Below are 24,702 nucleotides of genomic sequence, written 5' to 3'. Positions count from 1 at the left end.
CTTCAAATCCTTCAGCTTGAGGACCAGAGAGGCACTTCTGAGCCCCAGCACCACTCCCCACCTCTTCCCCTTGATAGGAGCCAGGAGCAGGACAAGCCCCAGCTCCTCAGTCTGGGGCAGTCTGAGAGAGAGAAGCAAAGGCAGCAAGAGCCTGGGATGGTTGAGCAGCTGGAAAAGGAGCTACAAATTTCCCTGGAGCCAGGGTATGAGTCTGGCATAAGGACACAAGGGTCTTCAGTCACCTCTGGGAACAGCTTGTTATTCTTCCCAAGGCAGCTGGAGGGCAGCAAGTGACAGTTTAAGAGGGATGTGTTATGGGAGGCATAATTTAAATCAGACCTGATAGACTCTCCAAACCCAGCTGGAATCTTCCTATTTACAGTCTTTCTAGAAATGGCTGAATTGCTGCTGGTCCAGCTTAGATCCTGTGGACCAGGGCAAGGAACAAGAAGCTCCACGGTCACTAAAGCACCTTGTCCCAGCTTCCACCCAGAGCAATGTCCAAGCCCATCCTGGTTCCAGTCATTCCTATGCAGTTAACATATGCTAAAAATCAAGTGGCACAAATTTCCTTTCAGCAGCTCAGGCCTCACAGGGCAGCAGCTAAAGGACACCCACATTTCCCATGGAGTTGTCCATCCTGGACATCCTACAGGCAGGCTGTAGCAGTTGCTTTTCCACCTCTTAGAGGCCATATCTAAAATCTAAAATTTAGTCAGGTTTCTACTGGAAGAAGGCTGAAGTGTTGATAGTGTGGGGATGTGTATCTGTAGGCTCCTGAGCTCAGTGGACTTTGACAAAGGAGGAGAGGTCTCTGGGACATTCAGCTGCTGTGAATATCATGAAAATGAATGTACGTATGGATGGACAGATAGATGAGGAGAAAGAGCTACTGAGCCTCTAGCTAAGTGAAATATGTTAGCAGAAGTTGGGACTTTATTAGACTGGTTTATTAGACTATTAGACTAGATTCTAGAGAATCAGAAACTCACCTTGATTCCTGGTGGTCCCTGTGCCCCCGGGAGTCCTGGTATGCCAGGGTTCCCCCTTTTGCCTGACATCCCTGTCACACCTTCTTCTCCATCATCACCCTGCTCTCCCTAGAAAAGAAATCCAAAAGAAGTTAAAAACCAAGATTCTCTTTTCTTCTCTGCACAGCTTCTGAGGGCACAAGGGAGTGGTGCAATTCTGCCCTCAGCAAGCAGCATGCATTTGGGCACAGGTAGATTTGCAGAGATATGTATGAAATCCATACATGTAACTAGCTGCCAGGCTAGAAACACATTTATTTACAGAGTCAGCCATGCAGAAGCAGCTGCTGCCTCTGTGAGCATGTGAGATATGAAGAGGAGCAGATGATCCACTCTGGGTACATGTCTACTGGACATAGCTGGACTACATCCATTTCTCCAGTGCCACCTTTTGGTTTTTCAGCTCCTGAACTGCCTTTGTGTTGATGCTACAAGGTTACAGCTGCAAACTCACCATGGTCCCAGGCACACCATCCTTCCCAGGCACTCCATCCACTCCAGGGGCACCCTCTTGACCCTGCCTTCCTACAACTCCTCGAGGACCTGGTAGCCCAAGGATGCCCTAAAATCACAAAGGTGTCAGTGATGGAGCTCCTGGACAGTATTTGCTGTGGCAAAATATTGAATTTTTACCTACCGGTGAGCCTCTGCCCCCTGCATTGCCCCGTGCTCCTTGCTTTCCTTTTTGACCCTGCAAGGAAAAACCAGACAAACATCTAAAATTGCAGCAGTTCTAGCACAACTTCACTTGGGAGCCTGACTTCAGAGTGTGCTTTTGGATCATGGTTGGAAGGAGTTTTATAGAAAGGAGATTTCTGGAGTTGCTCTGACACTGGCGAATGAACTGCTCTTTCATTTCATTACCACTGATTCTTCCTATGTCTTGAAGAGTCCCAGGGCAGGAATGAATAGCTAGAAGGCAAAGACCTACATTTTTCCTAATACAGAGCAGATGAGGACAAATAAAGCAGGACAAACTCGAGGGAGGACTCAGTGCTCAGGCAAACATTAGAACAAGATGCTTAAAACCTGCATCCTCTGTCAGTTCTCTGACAGCACAGTGCAGAGGACCCAGCAGCTTTCTTTTTGTGTCTAAAATTTGCAATGCTGCTTTGTGAATCAAGATGTAAAGGAAATGCTCCTGAGGTTTATTAGCTGTAAAAAGGATAAATTTCTGCAGGAATAATGGAAAACTCAACCTCATCACCTTCACCAGGGCTCTCATAGTGAGGTCATGTACTACAGTGTTTTTAAATTGAAGCACTGCATTTTCTGTGCATTGTTTCTCCATCTGCAGAGGACCAGGCAAGCTACATGAAAAAAATACTTCTGGGGCTGCTTTTTCTGCTAGCCATCAGACCTAAAGGCAGTTCCAGATCATCCATTGATGGGCAGAGTTTATTTATCTTGTTGACTGGTATGCTTTTTTGCCAAGAACACCTACTGTAGGTTAAACTATCTTCTGGCATTACCCCAGCAGGGTCAGACTGAAAATCCTGACAACTGCCAAAAGAGAGCAGGAATTTGCTGAGTACTGAGGTCACATAGTTATGTTTTAGCAAATAAAGTCCCTGATCTGTGAGAATAATTAGCAAGCTATCACTCCAGCCAGATGTGGAGGTAGGAGTAGGCATGAGGTACTCCAGTGAACCTTGAAGGACCCACGTGTGCTGTGCTTTCTTGCTCAATAACAAGTTAGAGGGACTCTTCCAAGAAACATGAGAACTGCATGGGTAAATGGACTTCAAAGTTGGAAGGTTTCAAGCCTGAAAAGTTTACAGTTCAAGTGAAAGAGAGACACTTGCCTGGCTCAGACCTCACTAGGGACAGACGAGCCAGCTGTGGCTGGAGGCACCACAAACAGGGGTATGGGAAAGAGACACAACCCATGGCAAGGACTAGAGACCTGCCCAAGATTCACCCATCATGTTGGAACAGTAATTTTCATGATCTTCTCCAGCTCCACAAAGCCAGCAAACTATTGGCTGTATGTTTATATGTTTACAGCCCTCCCACTAGGTTCTCCACAGTCTTTCAAGGCGTAGACCATAGGCCAAATGACACATGCTGGGGAAAAACATGAAACTCTGCTTAATTAAACATTTTCTTTAAACTTGGGACACTAGAAATACACCCTGCTGAAACCTACCACATCACCTTTGGATCCCTTTGCTCCTGGCTGGCCTGGTGGTCCAGGATCCCCCTACAAAACATAAGCAAGAAAAGTCTGCTTGAAATTCCCTTCTGGCAGGATCTTGCATGAAGTACAAAGAACAGCATTTTTTGTGCCCTAACAACACTGACCGCATGGAAACAATTCAGGGGAACAGCCTGTTCTCAGACAGCCCTCCTGGGGAAAAAGGAGCAAGGAACAGTCTCCAGAGAGCATTTAACAGGGTGTCAATTGGAGAAGAAGCTATGCTACTCTCTCACTTGGGTGCTTGTATTTGTGGAAATCATCCACTAAATTCCAGGTGGCAGCTGGAAAACACTGCTGGGAAGTGGGCAGGATAGAGCCTTTTATGATAAAGATGCAGGCAGAACAAGTAGTTTATACAGTGACCACATCTTTAGTGTTGGTACCACCTCCCTTCTGCATCCTGCAGCCCTTTGCTTGGTCACACCTGGATGCCAGGTATTAAGAGAGCTCTCTGGAGGAGCAAAGCTCAGAGGATATTTACTATTCTCTTTCTGGTGTCTTCCACACCACATATATCTCCACCTTTTCTTCTGGCCATTCAGAGGTGGTGTTTGTGTCACACTATACCAGCTCTCACCAGCAACATGCCAAATATGTCATTTCCAAGCAGACCCCTCCACTGTCATCTCCCACTGTTCACCTCCTGAGATTTCTAAGTCCTTATTGGATTGTTCAGAAGAGTTTGGGAGAAAGGCTTCAGGGAGTGCCCCCTGCTCCATCACCTATTGATGAGTCTCAACGTGTGACTCAAAATGCCCATTCCACAGGCTTGGTTTATGGAAATGCAGAGGTTGCATTTCACAGCTCACCCCACACTCCTCACTGCAGCCCTCCCTCCCCTCCTTTCTGCAGATATTTGTCACATGCACGTGACAGTGGGTAGCTTACAAAAAAGCAGCATCTCTTACAGGTAAGCCTTGTTGTCCAGGTTTTCCTCTTTCTCCATCAAGCCCTTGTTGACCCTTAAATAAAAAAGAGAAAGGGAAGATGTGTTTGTTCCCATGGATTGGCTTTGGAAAGAGCCAAGAGGAGCTGCTAATCACTTTCTAAGCAGAAAGAAAGGGTTCTGATCCATGCCTCCATACACACAGCACTGATGTAAGTGGACAGCTGGAGGCTGCTGTCCTACAAAATGAGGCAGCAGCACTGCTACCCTGGTGATTTAAACTCTGTGGATTGCTCTGAGCACAAGCCTTTGGATGGAGGTTAGACTTAGTCCCCAGAGCCTTTGCAGATCAGCACCAATCAACTAGAGATGACCTACAAAGAGAGCACCAGGAGCACAGAGGAATAATGCCTACCCTTGGTATGTCCTTGATAATCACAAACACCACTGAGGAGATGGTTCTGCTCCTTCTTTCAGTCTGGTGTGCTCAGGTGGGTGCACAGCACTGTGAGATGCTCATCTACATTTGCCTTCAGCACAATTTCTACCACTTTAAGTATAGATACCTGAACTACTCCTTGTCTTAAACATGGCTATATGCAGCAGCTGACAAGGGACAACTCAGGGTTATGAATCACGACTACAGGACAAAGGGCAGACCTTCTGTGGGCTGATGCACACTTCCCAAAGACAAACATTTCTGAATCATGCATTTGGAATAAGACTCACAGGATACCCAGGGTCTCCAGACTCCCCTCGATCACCTCTGTCACCAACAGGGCCCTAAAACAACACAACAAAGGCTTAAGGTGGAGGTAAACAATCTGTAATCTTGAATTCCTCAATGGCTTGTGCCTGTTCTACAAGTAAGGTCATAACTCAACTATTCCACCAGCAAAAATCAGGCCAGGATTGATTAGAGAAGGGATTTAAAAACTTACTCTGTCTCCAGGTGGTCCCTGTGGGCCTTCCACCTTCCCATCATCACCTTGTTCTCCCTGTGAATGACAAAATGCTGGTATTAATATAGACAGCAGATTATATGTCAGATGCTTCTGTATGGACCTGCTACAGTCCTTCCATATCATGGGTTACTACTTCAAAGCCTTTCTTGAATTTTTAAACTTTTAAGCTTGATGAAAGCAGCATTTTCATTCTCTGCTGATGTGATGTGATGTGATGTGATGTGATATGTGATGTGATGTGATGTGATGTGACATGTGATGTGATATGTGATGTGATGGATGAAGGTTGCCAGGATTCCGTATGTACCCACAGTTTATGGTTATATTGTCCTTAAGAGACCATGTGCTGGGTGGGGAACTCCAGAGTGGGGTTTTGAGGAGGTATCATGGTAGATGAAATCCACAGGGAGAAACTGTGCCAGGCTGGCTTGAGAATATACTGTACTGAGCAATGTGATGGAGAAATTCAGGTGGCAGAGCAGAGAGGAAGGAAAGTAATGCTGAACAGGCTCTGCCAACATTTTCCAGAGCTACTGAACTTGCTGCTTGAAGTCAGCAGCAAAATACCTGGCAACTGGTTTGCTTTCTAGCCACTATCAAAGGAATGTAGGCTAGGAGGGAAACAAAGCCACCATTTCTCAAGTCTCAGGAAAACAACAAAAATCCCAGTGTACGTGTTACTATGCAGAAGTCTTGGCACTGCTTGTTTCTTCCCAAAAAGGATGTGAACACCTTGCCATCTGGAAGCTGAGGTGAGCACAATGAACTCAAAGACAGCTCCTAATTCTGGAGACCCTTGTAGAGCATCAAGACTCACAGATTTTCTCCCCAAAGCTGAGCTGTGGCTTTGTGTCCCTTGAAGTCAAATTTCTACCTTGGCTTTTGTCTTCTAACAGAGAAAATGCTGCAGCCTGGTCAGCTCTAAGACTGTAAGACTGAGCTCCTCCAGGACTTCCTGATGCCTCAGCTGCTCAAGAGGGGGATGAAAGCTCTATGCTCATTCTTTGGAAAGTTGCAGTGAAAAAAAGTTAGAGTAAAGGGCAGCAAAGTAAACATGTTGGGATACAAATGGAAAATGCATGGAGAAGAAGGGAAGGCTTGTTGTTGTTGGCTCCTGTCCCAAAGTGAGATACACCAGTTTGTAATTTTTAAAAGGATCCCATCTGGACTGCTTTAAGCAGCTGCCAAATGCAGGCGTCTGCTCTGAGCAAGGCCTCTTTGAGGAGCTCTAAATGTATTAAATGTGGTGGAGTAGCTGGCTAGTATGGCACAAGGGAGCTGGATTCCACAAAAATGCCTCTCACCAAGCTGCTTTCTTCTTTGGAAAAGGGAAGACCATTTATATCACCATTATATATCCTCCTACTCCAGCACAGCTAAGTTCACCATGTTGTGTAAAGCTCACAGGCCATTCACAGTCCCGTTTTTGTTTCATTTTAATTTCTCTGCTTCAGGCTTCCATTTTCACACTCATGTGCATGTGTGACATGTACAGATGTCCAGAAGGAAGGACTCTGTCTATCCTTAGGGATCCAGGAAACCCTTAGAAGGTAAGAGGGAAGGGTGGATAAGAAAACAGATACAAAACTTTTGTGGAGCACCTGGATGCTGCAGGAAAAGGTTCTGGAGTGTGATGCTGTGCTCTCCTGCTTCAGCTGGAGCCACTCCCCAGCAAGGTGCCAGCAGACCTGCTGAACTTCCAAGGGGGACACAAGTGAGATCCAGCTGCCCATGGTCATTAACAGACCTGGCAGGATGCATTAGGTGCTTTGGTGTCTTCTTCAGGTTCCAGCTTGCCTGTAGAATTCATTTTAGCTTTGCTGTGATCTGGTGACACAAGATCCCTGTTTTATGAGGAAGTTCTCTTCTAGTGTCCATGTGCAGAGTATTTGGTTGGTGAAGGGGACAGTGCTTCACTGAGTGCTTCAGATTAATAATGGGGACCATTTACTACTGAAACAATGGGAGCTTTCAAGAAGATGGCAACTTTCAGTGTTTTAAAATAAAACAACAGCTGCAATTTAAGCAACTGAGATAGATATCTGCACATCTCTTCCTCCATCTGCTGTAAGGCCAATGGCTGATCTTGCTTTTGGGAGTCACGATTTAAGAACTTTTTACCAGGATGCTCAAGTTTCAATAGTGGAACATCTGGCCAGGCTCTCAGCTGACATGCTCAGTCACAAGCTCTCACATTAGTGTCCTGGGCTCGTTGTGTTTGGTTATCACTTGCTGCTTGGCACATGGCCACTTGGGCAGAACACACCTAAGAAACGCTGCTGAAGTCTGGAAGAGCAAGAGGTGCAGCTTGGGCAGTGTTAGAAAGGCTGGGGGTGGAGAGGAGATTCAGCAAGGATGGAGATGTGGAGCAGCAGGAACATCACCAGCTGTTCCTCTAGCCACGTGTTTCAGCAGCAGGAGATGAGAGAACAAGCAGCATGAGCATTGTTCATCCCCTAAGCAAAAATTTCTGAGGCATGTGAATACCTTAGCAGAACACAGCAGCTCACCCTGCACAGACTGCCACCCACCAGCAAAGGTTCCCTGCTGGAGAAGGAGTCTCCAGGCAGAGAACAAAGTGAACAGGATGTCCTGACACCCATCATGTGCTGAAAGAACACATTCAAAGCCCCACCAAAGACAAGCCCTTGGGATCTCTGTCCCACAAACACCTTTTATACACAATGAACCTGCAACCTCCTCTGTGAAGAGAAGCTGAAAGCTCTCCTGGTGACAGAGAGCAGAAAATGAGCTTTTCTCTTCTTGATGGGAACCTCATGCCTAACAGGTCCCAATCCCATCCCTTCCCTTCCCTCTCTAGAGCAGGGAGCGTGGCTGCTGCAGGCACGTAAGGGGAGGCGGCAGCTCTGGAGTGCAAGCAGAAACCCATTCCAGTGTGAGTCACTGCCCCAGCTGGGACTGGTTACGGCCCTGCTGACTCAGCAGAAGGGGAAAAACGCCAGGGGAAAGCCCGGTCAGTTTGGCAAAGGGCTCATGAAGGGGTGGGGGACAAGGGAGGCAAGGGGGTGGCAGGAGCTGAGCAAAATGGAGTGGTGGAGAGGAGACTGGCACTGCGTCGCTCACTGCTGGCTGAATTAAGCACATCTGGAGCAGCTTGCTGCAGATCATCTGGTTTGTGCAGGGGGTTATCCTGACTCGATCACAGAAAGCTACTGGTCTGGTTTCTTTTGGCTTGGGGATTGAGCAGAATTTCTGTGGATGCAGGAAAAATGTGTCCCCAGAACACGTCCCGGCCCGCTCAGCCACTGGCACAAGGGCTCCCGTGGCAATGTAAGAGGAGATGGCTAAACTTACCTTTTCCCCCTTTGGCCCTGGTGGTCCAATTGGCCCTGGTGGTCCTGAATGTCCCTGTGGAGAGCAGACAGCATGTGAGGAGACACGGAAGAGCTGTTTGACTGATGGTCCTGCCTGGTTTCCTGCCGGATCTCACGAGCCCTGTGTTCTGCATCCCAGCTTCAGAGGGACACGTGGGTCCTGGCAGAGATGAACCAAATGCATCCAGAGAAGTAGTGATGGCGCAAATAGAGACTAAAAGAAGAACTAAATGGAACTCAAGATCAGAAATTAATCAGAGCTTAAGAATGATTTTGCATCCAGGAGTAGCAGTTTTGTTGCACATGAGAACAGACTGAGGCTGGAGGATGAAAATTAAATCCTTACCTGGTAACCTTTTAAGCCAGGTTCCCCTTGAGCACCCATCCTTCCTGGGGCACCCTGGAGAGGCAAGCACAGAAAGCACCATGAGAGTAGCCTGTGAGTATTATCCCACAAGGAAAGGATGCCCTGGGCTAGACAAAATAAAGCTCAGCCCCAGATGGGAGCATGGCCACCCATTCTGCTGGCCACCTGTGAGCTCTGCTGCAGCCATCTGCAATAATTGTGCTTGGCTTTAACTTCTTACACATGGAGACACCTCTTACCTGCATATATAGGATCCCCCACCTCATTCAGCTTTGCTACCAGAAATACATAGTATGTGCTCTTCATACCCTTCTGGATGTCTTTACATCCCAATTAGGTCTGTGCTAGGAAGTCCACCAGTGAGCCCATTCTTATGCATGACCTAATCCTAAACTGTAGGGAGGAAACCTTTTGGCGTGGGTTCTGAGGCCAAGAAAGGAGTTTTCTGGGTTGTGATGAGGGCACTGCAGGAGCTATTTATTGCATCTTCAGCAGGCTGAATAAAAGGGCCTAAATCAGATTAAAATGAATTGCAAACTTTCCATATAATCCCATCTAGCGTGGAAGAAAGCCCTTTCCACACGACAGAGATGTGTTCAGCCCAATCAACTGCTGCTCAGCTACTACTTTGTCTCCTTGTGAAATAATCCATGGAGGCTTTGCTAAAGGATATGAAGGGAGGATATATGGGGAGGCCATAATTTTTTGTGCAGGAGAACACTATCAGCAGAACCATTACTCCATCACTCACTTGCTACTGTTCTGAAACACTGCTGCAACCCCAGGTCATAAATAACTTTTGCTTTTTCACTAAAGTTCTACCAAATATGGTGCAAGAAGTTTTCTTACCAGCCTGCAATGCATGAGGGGGTACTTATAATTACCACTGCTGTCCCAAAGCATTTGTCTCAAGTTCCTAAAGCAAATTTTCTTCCCCCTCTGCCATACTAGTGCTGTTCTTGCTAAAAGCCTCACCCCTCGTGCCCAACTCAAACCCTTTCCCAGGCTGTATTTCTTCTTACTGCAAGTGTTTTAGATAAGTAGATCAAGAGTGGGTGTAGGAACAAGGCAGAAGTCCAAGGCAGAGTTCCTTATAACAACACAGTTTAACTTGGAAGCAGCTCTTGCCATGACACTGCAGTCTCAAAGGGAAAGATCTTAGCAAAAAATAGCTTATCAGCTCTGTTCTCAAGAAAAATCCCCAATATTTCAGCCCATCTGGGGGTTGTGAAGGAGTGCCATGATGCAATGTGAGCTGGGTTCACAGGGCACCAACTGAACTATCATTATGGAGTCTCTCTTGACTCCATAGAGCAAAGTTTAAACTCTTTTGGTCAGTTAAAATTCATCAAAGATCACTTCACTCTGTGCTCTGAAGCCTCTGCTTCATTCAGGCCCATGCCCACCACTGCTGGTTGTGTTCCTGCACGTTGTGTTCAACCTTTTGCAGAGCTCTTCTCACCATAGGTCCCAGGGTACCTCGGGATCCTTTAGGGCCTTGGTTCCCCTTTGGCCCCTCCTTCCCTGCAGCTCCTGTCTCACCGAGTTGCCCCTGGTAGCCCTTGCTGCCCTGCAGAACAAGAGCACTGACATTAATACAAAATAAAACTGCTTCTACAGATAAATATCAAAGATGAGCAAAGAAAGGGAGATCCAGAGGAGGAGATGTTATCAACGAGAGATGTTCCTACCTTCTGACCAGGTTTGCCCTTTTCTCCCTGTTTTCCTGGTTTCCCTTCTGGACCCTAGGAGAGAAAAAAAGGCTGTTGGAATGGGAAAGCAAAGAAGTCCCATCCCAACCGACCATCCCTCAGGCCACTTCCATGGTACATACAACCCTGACAGCATTCTCACCCGTCCTGTATTGCTCCTCCATGAGCTAACAAGGATGCCAGGAAGTGATGCAGGTGAGTCCACAGCTCACAGGTACCACACCTGAAGTATCCTCCAACACATGGAGGAAAGGAAAACCTCATGGCTTAAAGGGCCATCTATGAAGGGCAACATGACTGAAAGGTGATGTTTTCATCTCCAGATCATGCCAAAGACAGGTGGAAAACTGCCATCTGATGTCTGTCCTCAAGGATGTGAAACAGAGATCTCAGCTGCTCCCATTGAACTGCAAAAATGGTGCCTATCCAGGCACTGCCACAGAAAGGGCTGAAAGGAGGAAAACACAAAATGCTTCCTCTGGCCTGCAGACAGAGCTTCCCACCGTGCACTGCTGCTTTGCACACCAAACTGCATCTTTCACCATCAGCTCCAGCACTTCATAGGATATCAGCACTTTTTGTGTGGTTTTAGGATACTGGCAGTGGAACCATTGACTCAGCAGCAATTCTCCTTATTTTCACCTTGTAAAAAACAGTCAGTGGTTTCATTTTCTGTCCACCCACCATGCCCAGCTTGCAGCTCACAGCACAAACACCTTCCCTCTGTTTATATTATCACTGCAAAATCCACACAGAAATCACAATATACAGATCAGGCAGTGAGTGGGCTGCAAAACTTCAGGTGGGAGCCACAGCTGTTCCTTCTTGCACCCACCCAGCAGAAACCAGCTGCAAGGAGCAACCAAGTCCAGCCCCTCTCCTTGGGGAGCCCCAGGAGTTCAGTGTTTTGTGTTTGACTCCGTTGGCTGCAAGGCAGACAACATATTTTGGATCTGACAGAAAGAAGCAGAAGCACCACTGCAAGCAATAACTCATCTTTTTTGGCAATTGTAACAAACTTTTCAACAGCATCTACACACCAGGGCAGCATCTCTCCCTCTGCTCTCCTGCCTCCCAGGCAACCAGGTATCATTTTCACTGCTGTTGGTGGCAGTCTCAGCTGAACAAAAGCACCTTACAAAGCCAACCATATCACAGGGGTTTCATTCTCACCTGAAACACGGGCCTTTGAGGTGCCTGCTCTTAACACAAAGGAGCAATTCAGCCCTAAAGAATCGTCCCAGTTCTTCACTTCCATTTTACCTGAGTCAAACATGTCAAGACCCCACTTTGCCAACACAGTCAGACCTTCACAAAGGACAGGGCCCTGCTGAGGAGTCCTGTTCTGTTATCTCTTCCATACTGCTCAGGTTTTTAGTTTGCTATTGTTTTGCTGCCACTTTCCAAGAGATCACTTTTGGAATTATTTTCCCACGGATGCTGAGCAGGTGTGATGCATTGTGGGTGCCAAGTCAGCATCACCCACAGTGATTTACACTTCTGAGAGGGGTACAGAGGAACCCTGACCAGTGAGAGTATCAGCCTGGGGAATGGCCATCCCCATCCAGCTCTGCAGCACCCTCACCTCTGGAACTGGTACCAGGTCTCCCAGCTTCCCCTTGTATGGGCCATGGTGTGAAGCAGCAATGACACTGCCAGACCCTGTTCTGCAGCACTCCTGTGATGCTGGATGGCTTGGAAATTTAGAGTGAATGGTGGAATCACTCACAGAAACCATATGAGAATGAATAAAGACACAATTGGGATTTCTAATTAGCTGCAAAGTGGTTTTCCATCAGTCTCCCTGGACAGTACACTAAGAACTTTTAGAAGTACAGGCAATAGGTATTTTTTGCAAAGAGAATAAAGGCTGCTTTAAGCTAAATCTGCTCCTGGCCCTGGGAATGGCCAAACTCCTGATCTTCAGCAGCAGAGCCACTGTGCATGCTCAGATGTGATCCTGAACTGTTGTGCTCTAAAAGCTCTTGAAGCAAATACTTCCATGTTACTGTTCCATGTTGCACTGTCTGGAAAAAATGCAGACACCAGTGGATGGAAGAGAGACCTCCTCACCTGGAGCACTCTATCACAAAGGATATTTCTGTGCCCCACCAGCAAGGGGCTTTGGCCAGCAGAGCTCTGCTGGTGAGCAGGAACCCTACCACACGTCTCATTTTCCTGGATGTGCTTTCTCCAACTGTGCAGGAATTTTGCCTGGCTGAATTGAAAGGCAGTTCAACACTTGTCTGTGGTTCCCAGATCCGTGGTATCTCTACTTGTGATGTTCCAGATGTGGTTGCTCTTTGTTGCAATCCCAGATGTTGAGCGGGCACGTACACAGCAGTTTGCAGAGTTCCCAGAAATCACCACACTGTCACGTGCCACGTGTTACACAGGCAGGAACAAGCCCAGCAAGAGCTTTGGTAGCCTTCAAAAAAAGGTTAGGTCATTCTTCTCTCCATTCTTCTGACTCATCTGTCCAGGAGTGGAAAAATCAGGGCAAGGAAAAAAAAAAAAAAAAAAAAAAGGACAAAAATAAAATTTGCTGAGATTGTAATTTCGTGCAAAGTCTCCAAAGCACCTCAGGAATCCAGCATCTTATGGTGCCTCTTGCATTGCAATGTGAAGTTCCTTGGGTTCCTACTCTCTTTAGTTGAGAGGGGCAGAAAATGTACAAAAGCCCATACATAAGAATAATTAATTCCAAATTCTTTTTTCTGGATTCAGATCAGTTTGGTGAGTGTGCCAAGGCACTAAACACTTGATGCTTTTATTCTCGGGGTTTGTACACATTTTGTTGTATGCTTTGGGTTACTGGCTTGCTGAAAAAACAAATTTTCTTTCCAAGCTTCTTCTGTGACCAGGATTGTTTTTAAATGGTGACTTCTCTTTATATAAAGCTCTCTTCATTAGACAGGTTGACAGGATTTCTGACCAGGGACAGTGAAAAAAGCAGTTTTACCAAGTCACATGCCTTCAGGTATGCCAAAATATCCAAGAAAAGAAAAAAAAATCTGGTCTAGAATGTTTAAAACTTCATTGCCAGCTTCAGTATGGACCCAATTTTATAAGTTTTTTTAGTATGGCTGTATATATTCCCCTAAGGGAAAAGCTGAGTTGTTTATTTTCCGATGCAAATTGATAAGTTTGTAAGGACAAAAAAGAGGCTTTTGGCTGCTGCTGGCCTTGGCAGCAGGGTCAGGTCTCCTGCACAGCACAGCAGTAATGTTACTGGGAGCAAACAGCCCTGCAGCCTGGCTTTCAATTCTCAAGACACCAACAGTTGAAATCTATGTTACAATAAAAACATCCAGAAAAACAAAATAAGGAAGTTGAATGAACTGCAGAGAGATACAACTCAAATGGAGCCAAACAACAGAGTTAAAATCCAGACCCAAATTGCCCCCACGTTCAGTGATGCTCTGCCACATGTCCTGGATCTGGAGAAGTGGTCACAGAGTTGTGACTCCCTGGCCTGGTGTGACCCAAGGAGCTCTTGGCACTTCAGGGCAGGTTTCTGCTTTCCTTGCAGGCTCCAAGCACAGCACAAGAAGGAAGCTCTACGAGGGCACACTACTGACAAGAGAGCTTCCAAAGCCTATCCCAGGCAGGTTCAGGATTACTCAGGATTTTGGTGGAGCAGAAGCATATTTTAATTATTTTTTTTGAGTGGCACTGAGGGAAGGTCTGAGGTCACTCCTCCCTACCAAAGGTGAGGCAGGAAGAAAGAGAAGAACCAGGATGCAGCTACTGAGTAAATAAAAGCAAGTGCCAGTGGTGATGGGGAAAAAATGGTGATGGTTTGAAGTGGTGGATGTAGAAAGGCAGAAAAATTTAAAGCAGAGATAAAGGTAGAAAGCATGAAACATAGGATGACAGGGTCCACATTGTCCCAGGCCCAGCCAGCAAGTTCATTTAAAGGGAAATGAAAGAGCCCCATATAATTTCCTACTGCTCAGCAATGTCTCCATATGAGAAGCTCTACTTAATAACCTTTGATCAGGAGAAGCCTCCCCCAATGGAGGACAGTTCACAAACACTCAGGAAATTAGTGGGATTATTTGGGCCGGGCATTTGAAGACATAAATGTTTCAGTTTATAAGAAACACATTTCATAATCACTCTGTGGAGCAGTAGTTTGGAAGGGGAGGAGACAGGGCAGCAGCTCCTGAAGGGGCATGGGGAAAGAAGAAAGACTTAACTGTTCTTGAGAAGAAAGATCCAATTGTACTGAGAGGTTCAGAGGGTTTCACTGGGACCAGTGCTTGTGGAAACCTGAGGGGTGGGTGCAGGTAGAGCTGGCTGGCTGAATTCAAAGAAAAAATGAGATGGGAAAATCCTGTGAAAAGATGTCAGATGGAAAGACTACAAGCCAGCATCACTATGACTTTCTGCTGAAAATGTGGAATCCAACCTGAAAAATTATCTCAAACTCTGCTTTAGGCAAGTTTTTATCTGCATGCAGACGTTGCTCTGAATTACACCACTTTTGGTTTTGTGGATGAGGAGTTCTATTTTACTTGTCTTTTTTAAGCACTCATAGTGTAAGGCAGCAAAGAGAAGCTCTGAGCTTGTCTGGTTCAGTCTGATAGCTCTGAACTGCCACTGATTTGTTGTTTTGGGGAAAATCCCTTTTTTCCTCCCTCTCTTTGCCTCCATTTCTGCAACTCTAAGGAAGCTCAGGAGACAAAAGTGCCACCAAAAAGCTTGATGGGTGGGTGGGAAGTGCAGGAAAAATGTCATTCCTTCTGAACTGGGAGCCTCTTAAACATGATGCCACCAAAGTCTTCCAAAGAGGCAGTGTTGGAAGCTGACAGCTGGGAAGAAAGGAACAGAGCACTCGGGCTAATTCCAATTTTCACTAATGAGCACTACTTGTGTCCCTTTTGCCTCCCCCAGACCCTGAGGATTAATCCCTTCCTTTTGAAGGACACATGCCTTGGGGTTGTGGAAGAGGAGGAGAATCAAATCCTCCCTTCAAATAAGGAGGGGAATCTTGGAGTAGCTGCACAAACCCCATGTCTCCTTCGTCTGAGTCAGGAAAGAAACTGTGCCAAGTCAATGGGATTTCATATTCTGGCTCCTTTTGGCTGCTATTAACTGCAAATGAGGAGCAGCTGGGATGAGCCAGCCTGGCCCAGCAGCAGGGACCAGGCAGAGCTGTCTGATTCCTTGCAGGGCTGAGCTTTCACCCTGGGCTGCAGGAGAGCAACCTCCATTCCCTGGGGAGCAGGAGAGCTCTGGGATTCCCTGCAGGATTCCTTGGGATCACAGGCAACCTTGGTCTAGTCCTGTGGTTTCCATGTTTTTGCTTGGCTTAGTCACAAGGCACCAGAAGAGCTGACAAAGGGGAAAAAACCAACCCACAATAAAATATCCAATGAAAATATCCAATGTGCCTCTCCATAAAATGGGATGTTTAGACTTCAACAGAAGAGGCTTCACCTGGGGCCATGAGCAATGAACAGATTATGAACGCAAAAGGAGAAGCTGACAGCAGCTGAGGGCAGAGCTGCCCAGGGGTTGCAAAATTGCTGCTAGAAGGGGAAGGAGAGAGCCCCATGGGCTGCAGGACCTGCACTGCCCTGACCCTTGCTCTGTCTCTGTTCAAAGAAAAGAGCTTAAGCCTGTTTGACAACATTCCTGAATAACTCTATTCCCCTTTGATTTTTGATGCAAGGCAAATAACCTGCTTGTGGCTTTGCTGGATATTGGTCCATTCCAGTGATGACACTGCAAGGCTGAGAGACATCATGGGCAAGCAGAGGGACCTCCAGTTATAGAAGATGAACTCCAGTATAGGAACAGGCCCTGCTGATGCAGCTACTGGAAAGGATTTTAGGGCAGGAAGAGTATGTCCTGCTGGGTCCCCTCCTCCTGATGCAGGGGTGGTCCCTCCCCAGTATTCTCCAAACCTTCCATTGCTCTGTCAGAGGGTAACCCCACACCCTCCAGTTGAGGGATTTTAAGAAACTTCTTTCAAGTAAAAGCTCCACAGACAGCTGTAGACCAGGACAAGAAAAGCAGCTTTTCCAGGAAACAACAGCTCAGCACATTACAAAAAAAACTCAGAGATTCTTGCATGGACAGCAGAGATTAAAACCAGAAGTGACTCCAGGATTGTCCTTCGGCACCCTCAGTGTTGTCAGACAGCTGGATGCCATGTAAGTGATGTGGCATTGCCAGCTGCCACTGAGCTCATGGGTTTGGAGTGAATGGCTGGAGTCAGTAGAGCATGGAGCTTTGTTGCAGAAAATCTTTGAATGATGTTTACATCATTCAAACAGAAACAGAAAAAGAACAAAAAAGAGCAAAAAACCCACTCTGGGACAAATTCTGCTGGAAGTGATGTTTGCAGAACTTTGTACCAGAGCAGTGTGGTGGATAAGGATGAGCTCCTGCTCTACCCTGGCACTACAGAGCTCAGGACCACAGTGTGCCATGGCTGGAGCAACTCTGGTAGCTCAGAGCAGAAAGTCCATCCTGGCCAGTGAGCCCTCCTTCCACTTTAGGACTGTAGCCTCTAGAGGATGGAGAAACAAGAATATGATGGGAAGGAAGTTTTCTTCAGGACAGCCTCAAATGCTCTGTGTGAAGCTGCTGCTGCTCTGGGGAACAACGTGGCCAAGACCACAGGGCTGGAGCCAAAAGCCACGAGTTCACCCAGCACTCTGTACTGATCTGGACAGTGGCTTTATCCTTTTCAAAGCACAGTGAATTCTCTCAAAAAATCTCCTCAGATCTCCACCCCAGCCCAGCTCCGTCACTCTACCCTCTACAAAAGGACTTTGGACCTTGCTACATCAGAAAAAGAGGATTTACCAGCCCTCAGACTTCTTTTGGTCTGCTGGTGCACATCTGCCCCTCACAGCAGGGCTGGCACACACATCCAGATCTTCTCTGATGTAATTATTTATGGCCATTTACACCATTGGAGGGTCTGGCTCAAAGCTTTCCTGACGTGGCTTGAATGACACTGCAGATAGGATTTCAGGTTAAAAAGGAAGTGGAGAAAGAAAAGAACTCGGCTCCCAGTTTTGCTGAACAACAAGGGATTTTCTTGTTTTGGAGCATGATGTGTTTCATTACCTATGGGCTCTCCAATTGCTTTCCTGGAACTGTAAAAATCTTGCTATCAGATGTCTGCCTCGTAGGACAAGCAGCACATTACGAAAACCACAGCACACAGCTCCAGAGTGCAGCTGGAAACTCCCCACCTCCCTCTGCCAACTGGCGTGGGCCTTTTGCACAGCACCAGTGGGGCAGTTGTCCTATGAAGGAAAGGGCTGAAATGCTGGATCTTTCCCCCTTGTGGAGGTTTTACACTCAGGGACCAGTTACCTGTGTCCTGGTTGATGGTTCCATACCAGTGACTGCAGCCTGTGACTCTTGCCATCCTCTGTTGCAAAGAGCAGGATCAACTGGCAGCCAGGTCCTTTATAAAAACAGATTTGCTCTCCAACAACATTATTTGGGAATTTCAGGTTCCGTGGCTCTATCTCCTCAAACAATTACAGGTTGGCAGATAAACTGTCTTTTTATTTTGGCAGACTACACCTTGACACTTGCATTGCTGATGGATGCTGTGCCAGGTTTTGATGGGTTGTTCTGTCTTCTTGTTTCTCCATGGACTGTGAAGCTATTTCCTTGTCCTGCTTTGCTCCATCTCCAGCAAACAACTCCAGCTCTGTACCTCCAGCCTCTCTTTCTGAATGGAGTTGCCCAAAAAGGCCCTGATGCTCTGCTGGGCAAGACAGCTCAAACAAGGCAACCAGAGGTAACTGGCCAGGTCCAAAAGAGAGTCAAGATCAAGTCAAGGTCAGTAACTTTGTTCAGAAGGAGATGGGAACTGCTGGGAGGAGATAACACACGAGACAGCAGCTTAGGAAAGGTGCACATCTCTGATGTGAGTTTTGAAATCTCAAGCAGATCCTGTGCTCAGCTGCATGTCAGTGATCCAGGTGCTCTGTTTTCCCTGTGATGACCAGGGGACAACTGGCCCATCCCTCTGATGAGCAGGAACTGGAATTATAGGGAGCACTGTGAACTTGGACTAAGTGACCAGAAGACAGAGGATACTCATGGATCTCAGCTCCAGCTGCCTCGAGCCTGCCAGCCACAGCTGTGAGACTCACAGACCATCTCAGTTGCCAGGTTTGTTTGCTAAAAATCCCCTGGCTTTGAAACTTGTACAAACCACCCCCGGAGACTCGGCTGGGGCCTCCCTGCTGCTTTTGTTTGAGGTTTAAAACCACAGTGGAAACCAGTTTTCAGATATGTTAATACTGGAAAAGGCTGAGCCAAGTTAAAGTAACAATCATTGAAAAATGTTTCTTGAGAGTGGAGTGAAGGCTGGTTGTGCTCAGTTGGCAATTCTGCAGCAATGGGATGACTTAAGGAAAAAATCTTGCTCAGTAAAGCCAGGTTTGTCCCTGCTGCAGGGATCAATCACCAGGTGAAATCTCTCTTGTGCATGACCCAGGAGGGCAGCCCAGGCCCTTTATGCTTCCTCCAGCTTTAGCACCTGTGAAGGTGCTCCAACACCTCTCTGCCACCTCTCAGTGTGCTCTATGACTGTCAAAACCAAACTGCTCACCTCTTTCCATCCCTTGTGCTGTTTCACTGCTACAAGGTCTGCAAGCTTGTCCATGCCCTGCTGAGCTCCCCAGCTTCTACTTGCTCTGCTGCTACACAAAGTGCTGCCAGCACCATGCCAGGAGGTGCTAAATGGGCTGAAACTGCACCAGCAATAAATCCAGATCATTTCAGATCAACCAGGCACCTTGTTTTCTAAATGTGTCACGAGGACACTTGATACTGAAGTGTCACATTCCTTTAGAGACAGGCAAAATAAAGATTAAGACTAAACTTGTCCTCAGTGTTAAGGAAAAAGCTTCAAGAAGTGGTACAGCAGCAGGCACTTGTGATGAGAAAGGTTCTTCCAGAGGCTGTCACTGTTTGTGGAGGGCATGTCCCTGTGGGCCACCTCTGGTGCCAAGGCAGAAGAGGACAACACAGGGTCAAGTCAAAGCACTGGAGAAGCAGGGCGGATGGACAGCAGCTTCCTTAAACATATGAATCTCTTCCAGAGCAGAAGTTGAGCTACACACTCCCAGGTGATGGTCAGTTTGTTGGCACAGATCACTAGATAGATCCTTGTGTCTCTCCCACTAAGGGAAGAGAAGAATTAACTTCTCCCCTGTCCCCTTTAAGATAATCAGGATACCTCAAGAGTAACAGAGCAGAAGTAAATATCTCCAGCCCAGGAAAATGGCAGTGGATCCAGGTAGAAATGCCATGGAGCAGAGATGATTCTTGGGAGTCATGGCAGCTAAGTAATATCTGCAGCACACCCAAACCCAACATGCCTCCTCCCCACAATCCAAGTGCCTCCACACCTTCCCCAGGCAGTTTCCATGCCACCCTATAAATCCTGGACAGGAGTTTGTCACCACACAACCCTGGCATTTGCCCTTAGCTGAATAACCTTCAGGATTTTTCCCCTGACAAGATTTCTGTTACCTTTGTCCAGCAGCCTTAAATAACCTCTGTCCACTGCATATGTTTGTGGTGTGCTGTGCCTGTGGTGGGTTTTGTGGCAGGTCTTGCAGAGGATGGGTTGGAAGCTATTGAAGCTTCCAGTCCTCTCTTGAAAAGGAGAAGGTTGTCCTTATCTCTGGTGGTTTGCATCTCTGAGCTGCAAACTTTATCTTGGCAGAAATTTAAGAAGATCCCACTAATACTTGTACATTTTCTCCATGGGGAGACAGGACAAAATTCTCAAAGAAAAAATGAGAAAGATTATTTGTACTTCTGTCAGAAAGCTTCCATCTTTAGATTACCTCAGTGAGTACAAGAACTCCAGCCTATACATTAGGTAATGGCCAGGCACTTGGCAGGGGAGGCAGCACTATCTGGAGCCTCTGTGGTCTCTGAAAGTCTGCTCAAGTTTAGACATAAGGATATACAAAGAAGCACATTAAAATAGTAGATGGAAATTTAGCACTCTGCAGTGAAAAAAAAAAAAGCCAAAAGGGAGTGATTATGAGCAGGAATCTTGGCTCTATTGACTCCTATTTTTTTTTTTTTAATAAAACAGAAAACAGCATCATGTTCCCAGGGACATGCTGGCAAACGGCAGGGACAGAGTCTGAGGGAATCTATATTTTATACTTTATAACTTAATATGGCATTTGCATGATTTTAGTATTTTTATTGGTCCTGAAAACGTGCAGTATAAACACGTGAACCTGCCAGAAGTACAGCACATGGAGGGCTGGGTGCTGAGGACACAGATGTCTCACCATGCCAGCCTGTAGCTGGGAAGGAGCTGGGATACTGGGATCACCCCTTGCCCCAGGGTACGGTCCCAGTCCTGCAAAGAGCTCCCAGTGGGTATAGGGGTCGTGGCCTTATTTAGGCCAGGACTACATCATTCTGCACATTTATGGTGCTGCACTGCAGGATTAAGCCACCATTTCCACTTTCTAGTCAAGTCAGTGCTCATACCCTAATCTCAGCCCAAAAATAACACAAATCCAGCCCCTCTGCTGCTTCCATCCCCTCACACCCTTCTCTCTGCCCTCCTTTCAGCCAGCCACAATGTCACCAAAAGGAACAACAATGTGCTTCAACATGAAACATCCACCCAGTGCCACCAGAGTTTAAATGAAATCCAGTCTCCCAGACATGAGACTGCAAACTGCATTTTGTCCTCTTGTTGCAGTAAATCTGGTCCCTGCCACAGCCTTGCACAGCCCAGAGCTTGGCATGTGCAGCAGGGATACCAGAGCACACATGGCACCCCTGGGCTCATGCTGCAGCCAGCAGGTAGGTGACAGTCATTTTGCACACATGGATTTAGACAAGAGCACACAGCACTTCACTGGACCTTTTGGGGCTAGTTTAGAAACCAGAGTGCAGTTGTCCTGTGGAGAGCACAGGAGTGGTGCTGAGGTCATACCCTGGTGGTCCAAGACACACTCACAGGACTGCCTGTGCAGGAGAGCTCCAGTTCTTACAGGAAACCCATGGACCAGGCAGGGACAAGGGGACAGGTTTTTCAGACTCACTCTGACACCTGTGATGCCGGGATATCCAGGAGGTCCTTCTTTTCCCTTCAGTCCTTCATTTCCTTTTTCTCCTTTTTCCCCTTCCAGGCCTTGTTCTCCTTTATCTCCCTGTGGAAGAGAGGAGGGTGGGAGCTTTTCATACCCACACCACACATGGGTCACTGTATGTGGCTCTTGCAAGGAAGAAACCCACCACATAATTAATATTTCAGGAGCCTGAGAGGAAGAGAGCCTGCGAGCAAAAGGATGAATGAGGATGAGTCATAATACACTTGACATTTAAAATCTGAGCAAAATCAAGTTTCTTTTTTTTAGTCTCTTGGCTGGTGGAGAAGGAACTGTCCCATTACACAGAGTAATCTGAACCCCTTTGCTTCTTCTGCAATAAGGCCTGAGCCTCCCACATGAATGAGACAAATGGACAAGATCTGGAAGTCTTCCTTGCCTCACCCAGAAGCACTGAGCTCAGGGTACTGAAAGATTTTTAATAGAATAGGCTTATCAGCAGTGGCTGCTTGGCATTTGCTGCTAAGCAGGAATCAGCCAAAGGCTTGAATAAACACTCTTCAGGACAGTGTCATCTTGCCCCTGTGAAGGATTTGTGGCTGAAGCAGTAGGTATCATCTCTAAAATGAGATGATGGCACAAAATTTTATGGAGGCAATGAAACAGGCTCACTCTGTACTGACAGCAGCACCTGCACCTTGGCAGAGCTGTTCTTCAGTTGCAGCTACATTGGTGAGAGCACAGCCACATCTATTCTGGTTTAACAGATGGGGCTCTTCTACTGTCCAGAGACATTTTCCGATTGAAAAGATGTGGTTTGGTTTAAGAGCTCACAGTTAGCAGTGGCAAGAGAATCCAGAAGTCTTGACTGTCTTTAAGGAAGATACTTCTGGTCCAACATTCAGAGATAAGCAGAAGCAGAGACACATGGCAAAGAGCTTAACTAGAATGAAGCAATAAACTGCATTGTCGTGGGACTGGCTGCTGTTTCTTTCCATGGAACAAAATTGTTGGCCTGTTTGGAAGGCTGGCTGTGCAGGGGCAGAAATCAGAGCCCTGTTCCAAAGGCAAGGTAGCAAACTCACAGCAGATAGATAAGGAGTGCAGTGCAAGACCTGAGTGAGCACCTGGGGCTTTGCCAAGAGGGAGGGGATCTGGTTTCTTTACTTGCTAACAATGTTCTGGTCACTGGTGCAGAGGATAGTGATGGACAACTCTTGATTTCCTCTGCCAGACCCAGGAATTTCTGATTAGTTGGAAAATCAATCTGTAAAGACTCAAATAATGAGATAAATTGCTGGAAATCAGATGTTGAAGAAGTTGACCTTTTTGGACATCTGATCAGAAGCCATAAAAGTGGGTAGAAGAGTGAAGCAGGAGGAGTTTATTATGCATGCTTACAGAAAAAAAAACAAAAAACAAACCCTTGGAGGGAGCAGGACAGAAGCTCATTGACCAGACACCCCAGTACCCCTTTGGCTTCAACCTGACCCCGGGAACCACAGGGGCCTGAGTGCCTGAAGATGTGTGAGAGCTGAAACATGCCCTGAGAGTGAGCTTTACCTTGACACCATCTGGCCCGGGTGCCCCACTGTCCCCTTCCAGCCCTGCTTCTCCCTGGAAGACAAAAGCCAGCAGCATGAGGCTGTGCCCAAACACACTTCTCCCCCATGCTTTTGGCGCTGAGTTGAGCTGCAGCAGGAGGAGCCCAGCCTTGCTCTTTGACATGTGCCCTGCCTCACATTACTAAAACATTAATAAACTCCTCCTGGAGCAGGAGCAGGAGTTCAGCCTCTTGCTTTACTCTGAGCCTCAGTTTCCCCTCACAGCCCCTGCTCTGGCCTCTGGGAAGGTTTATTTCCCTTGCTTTAAGAGGAGGGTTTGGTCTGTATGAGTTTAACCTGGGGCTGACCTTGGTCCTGAGAAGGGACAGGAGCCACTGCTGGCTTCAAGCCATGTGTTCACCCCAACCTGTGCTCCCTCCCACACCTCTGGCTGATGTTTCCCTGCCTGATTCCCACCTTTTCTGCTCCAGCATCTCTCCACAGTCCTGGCTGTTCTGGGCTCGCCACCAGGCCAGGTCTGTCCCCACACAGCCCCTGTCACACACCAGGTTGTCACAGCACTTGGCCAGGCAGCACCATAGCATTGGAGGGGCTGGAGCAGGCTGGTGGGTGAGCCCCAGCTGACCAGCTCTGCCATGCTGGTGTCTCCAGCACCCACAGAGAGCTGTGAGGGATACAGGGGGTCCAGAGCAGGGTCTGTCTGCCCAGGCTGTGGGTGACTAGGGACAGAGTCTCTGGGGACCAGACAAGGCAGAACAGAATGACCACACTCACTTCCAGTGACCATACTCACTCTTTGGCCAATGAGGCCTTGCTCTCCAGGGATTCCCAACAGGCCAGGATCACCCTAAAAAGACAGAACCACAGCCACAAGCTGTTACTGACAACAGGAGAGCATGGGACAGTCCTCACTGCAACCCTTTTTGACTTGTCCTTTCTTTCTCCCACACAAACACCTTCACTTCAGTTTGCAAGGCAGTCCAGAGGACAGGTTGGTGTCCCCAGCATCTTTGCTCACAGAGGGCCAGCACACACCTTGCAGGCTCTGCTGCAGTCATACTCAACAGGACAGGGACCCAGGAGGGATTTGTGGTGCCTGCAGAACCAGCAGATACTCCTACAGCTGCAGAACCAGCAGATATTCCCCCAGTGTGGCCCTTCAGCACAGAAATCAGCAATGCTGGGGGCAACACCACCCTGCAGCAGACACACAACCAGAATGAGGGGAAGCTGACAGCTCTTTGAGTCCCACCATGACTGAGGAGGGTGGAGAAGAAAAAAACCCAAATGAACTGAAGCTGGCAAACAAATGGATCTTGTTGACAGACCATGAGGTTGCATTGGGGGTACCATGGCCACAAGGCAGCTGCCCTCCTTGTGCTCATCCAAGCTAACTGCTTGGCAAGGAAGAGAGCTTGGGAAACACTGAAGCAGAAAAAAGTTTGACCTATCCATACATCTCCTCCTGCAGTAAACTGATTGGAAAGCCATGACTGCCCAGAGCAACCCCATCCTGTCTCAGCATCTCCCAGTTTTGGAGAAAAGCAGCACAGGACTCTTGCT

General features: G+C 47.3%; 1 protein-coding gene across 1 annotated transcript in view; it reads right to left on the bottom strand.

Moving 5' to 3' along the window:
• Positions 1–24,702, bottom strand: part of COL27A1 (collagen type XXVII alpha 1 chain) — a 143,150-nt gene that overhangs the window by 10,231 nt on the left and 108,217 nt on the right. The window contains exons 35-48 of the mRNA XM_030461514.1: positions 23,933–23,986; positions 23,138–23,191; positions 21,569–21,676; positions 10,476–10,529; positions 10,247–10,354; positions 8,764–8,817; positions 8,398–8,451; positions 5,059–5,115; positions 4,847–4,900; positions 4,140–4,193; positions 3,181–3,234; positions 1,669–1,722; positions 1,486–1,593; positions 993–1,100 (exon numbers count right to left, since the gene is read on the bottom strand). Coding sequence (XP_030317374.1) covers positions 993–1,100; positions 1,486–1,593; positions 1,669–1,722; positions 3,181–3,234; positions 4,140–4,193; positions 4,847–4,900; positions 5,059–5,115; positions 8,398–8,451; positions 8,764–8,817; positions 10,247–10,354; positions 10,476–10,529; positions 21,569–21,676; positions 23,138–23,191; positions 23,933–23,986 — 975 coding nt within the window. The remainder of the gene's footprint in view (positions 1–992; positions 1,101–1,485; positions 1,594–1,668; positions 1,723–3,180; positions 3,235–4,139; positions 4,194–4,846; positions 4,901–5,058; positions 5,116–8,397; positions 8,452–8,763; positions 8,818–10,246; positions 10,355–10,475; positions 10,530–21,568; positions 21,677–23,137; positions 23,192–23,932; positions 23,987–24,702) is intronic.

Source organism: Calypte anna, chromosome 17 (assembly GCF_003957555.1).
Source record: "Calypte anna isolate BGI_N300 chromosome 17, bCalAnn1_v1.p, whole genome shotgun sequence".
Classification (NCBI taxonomy): domain Eukaryota; kingdom Metazoa; phylum Chordata; class Aves; order Apodiformes; family Trochilidae; genus Calypte; species Calypte anna.
The sequence above is the reverse complement of the archived record's forward strand: the minus strand, read 5'-3'. Positions and strand labels throughout refer to the sequence as shown.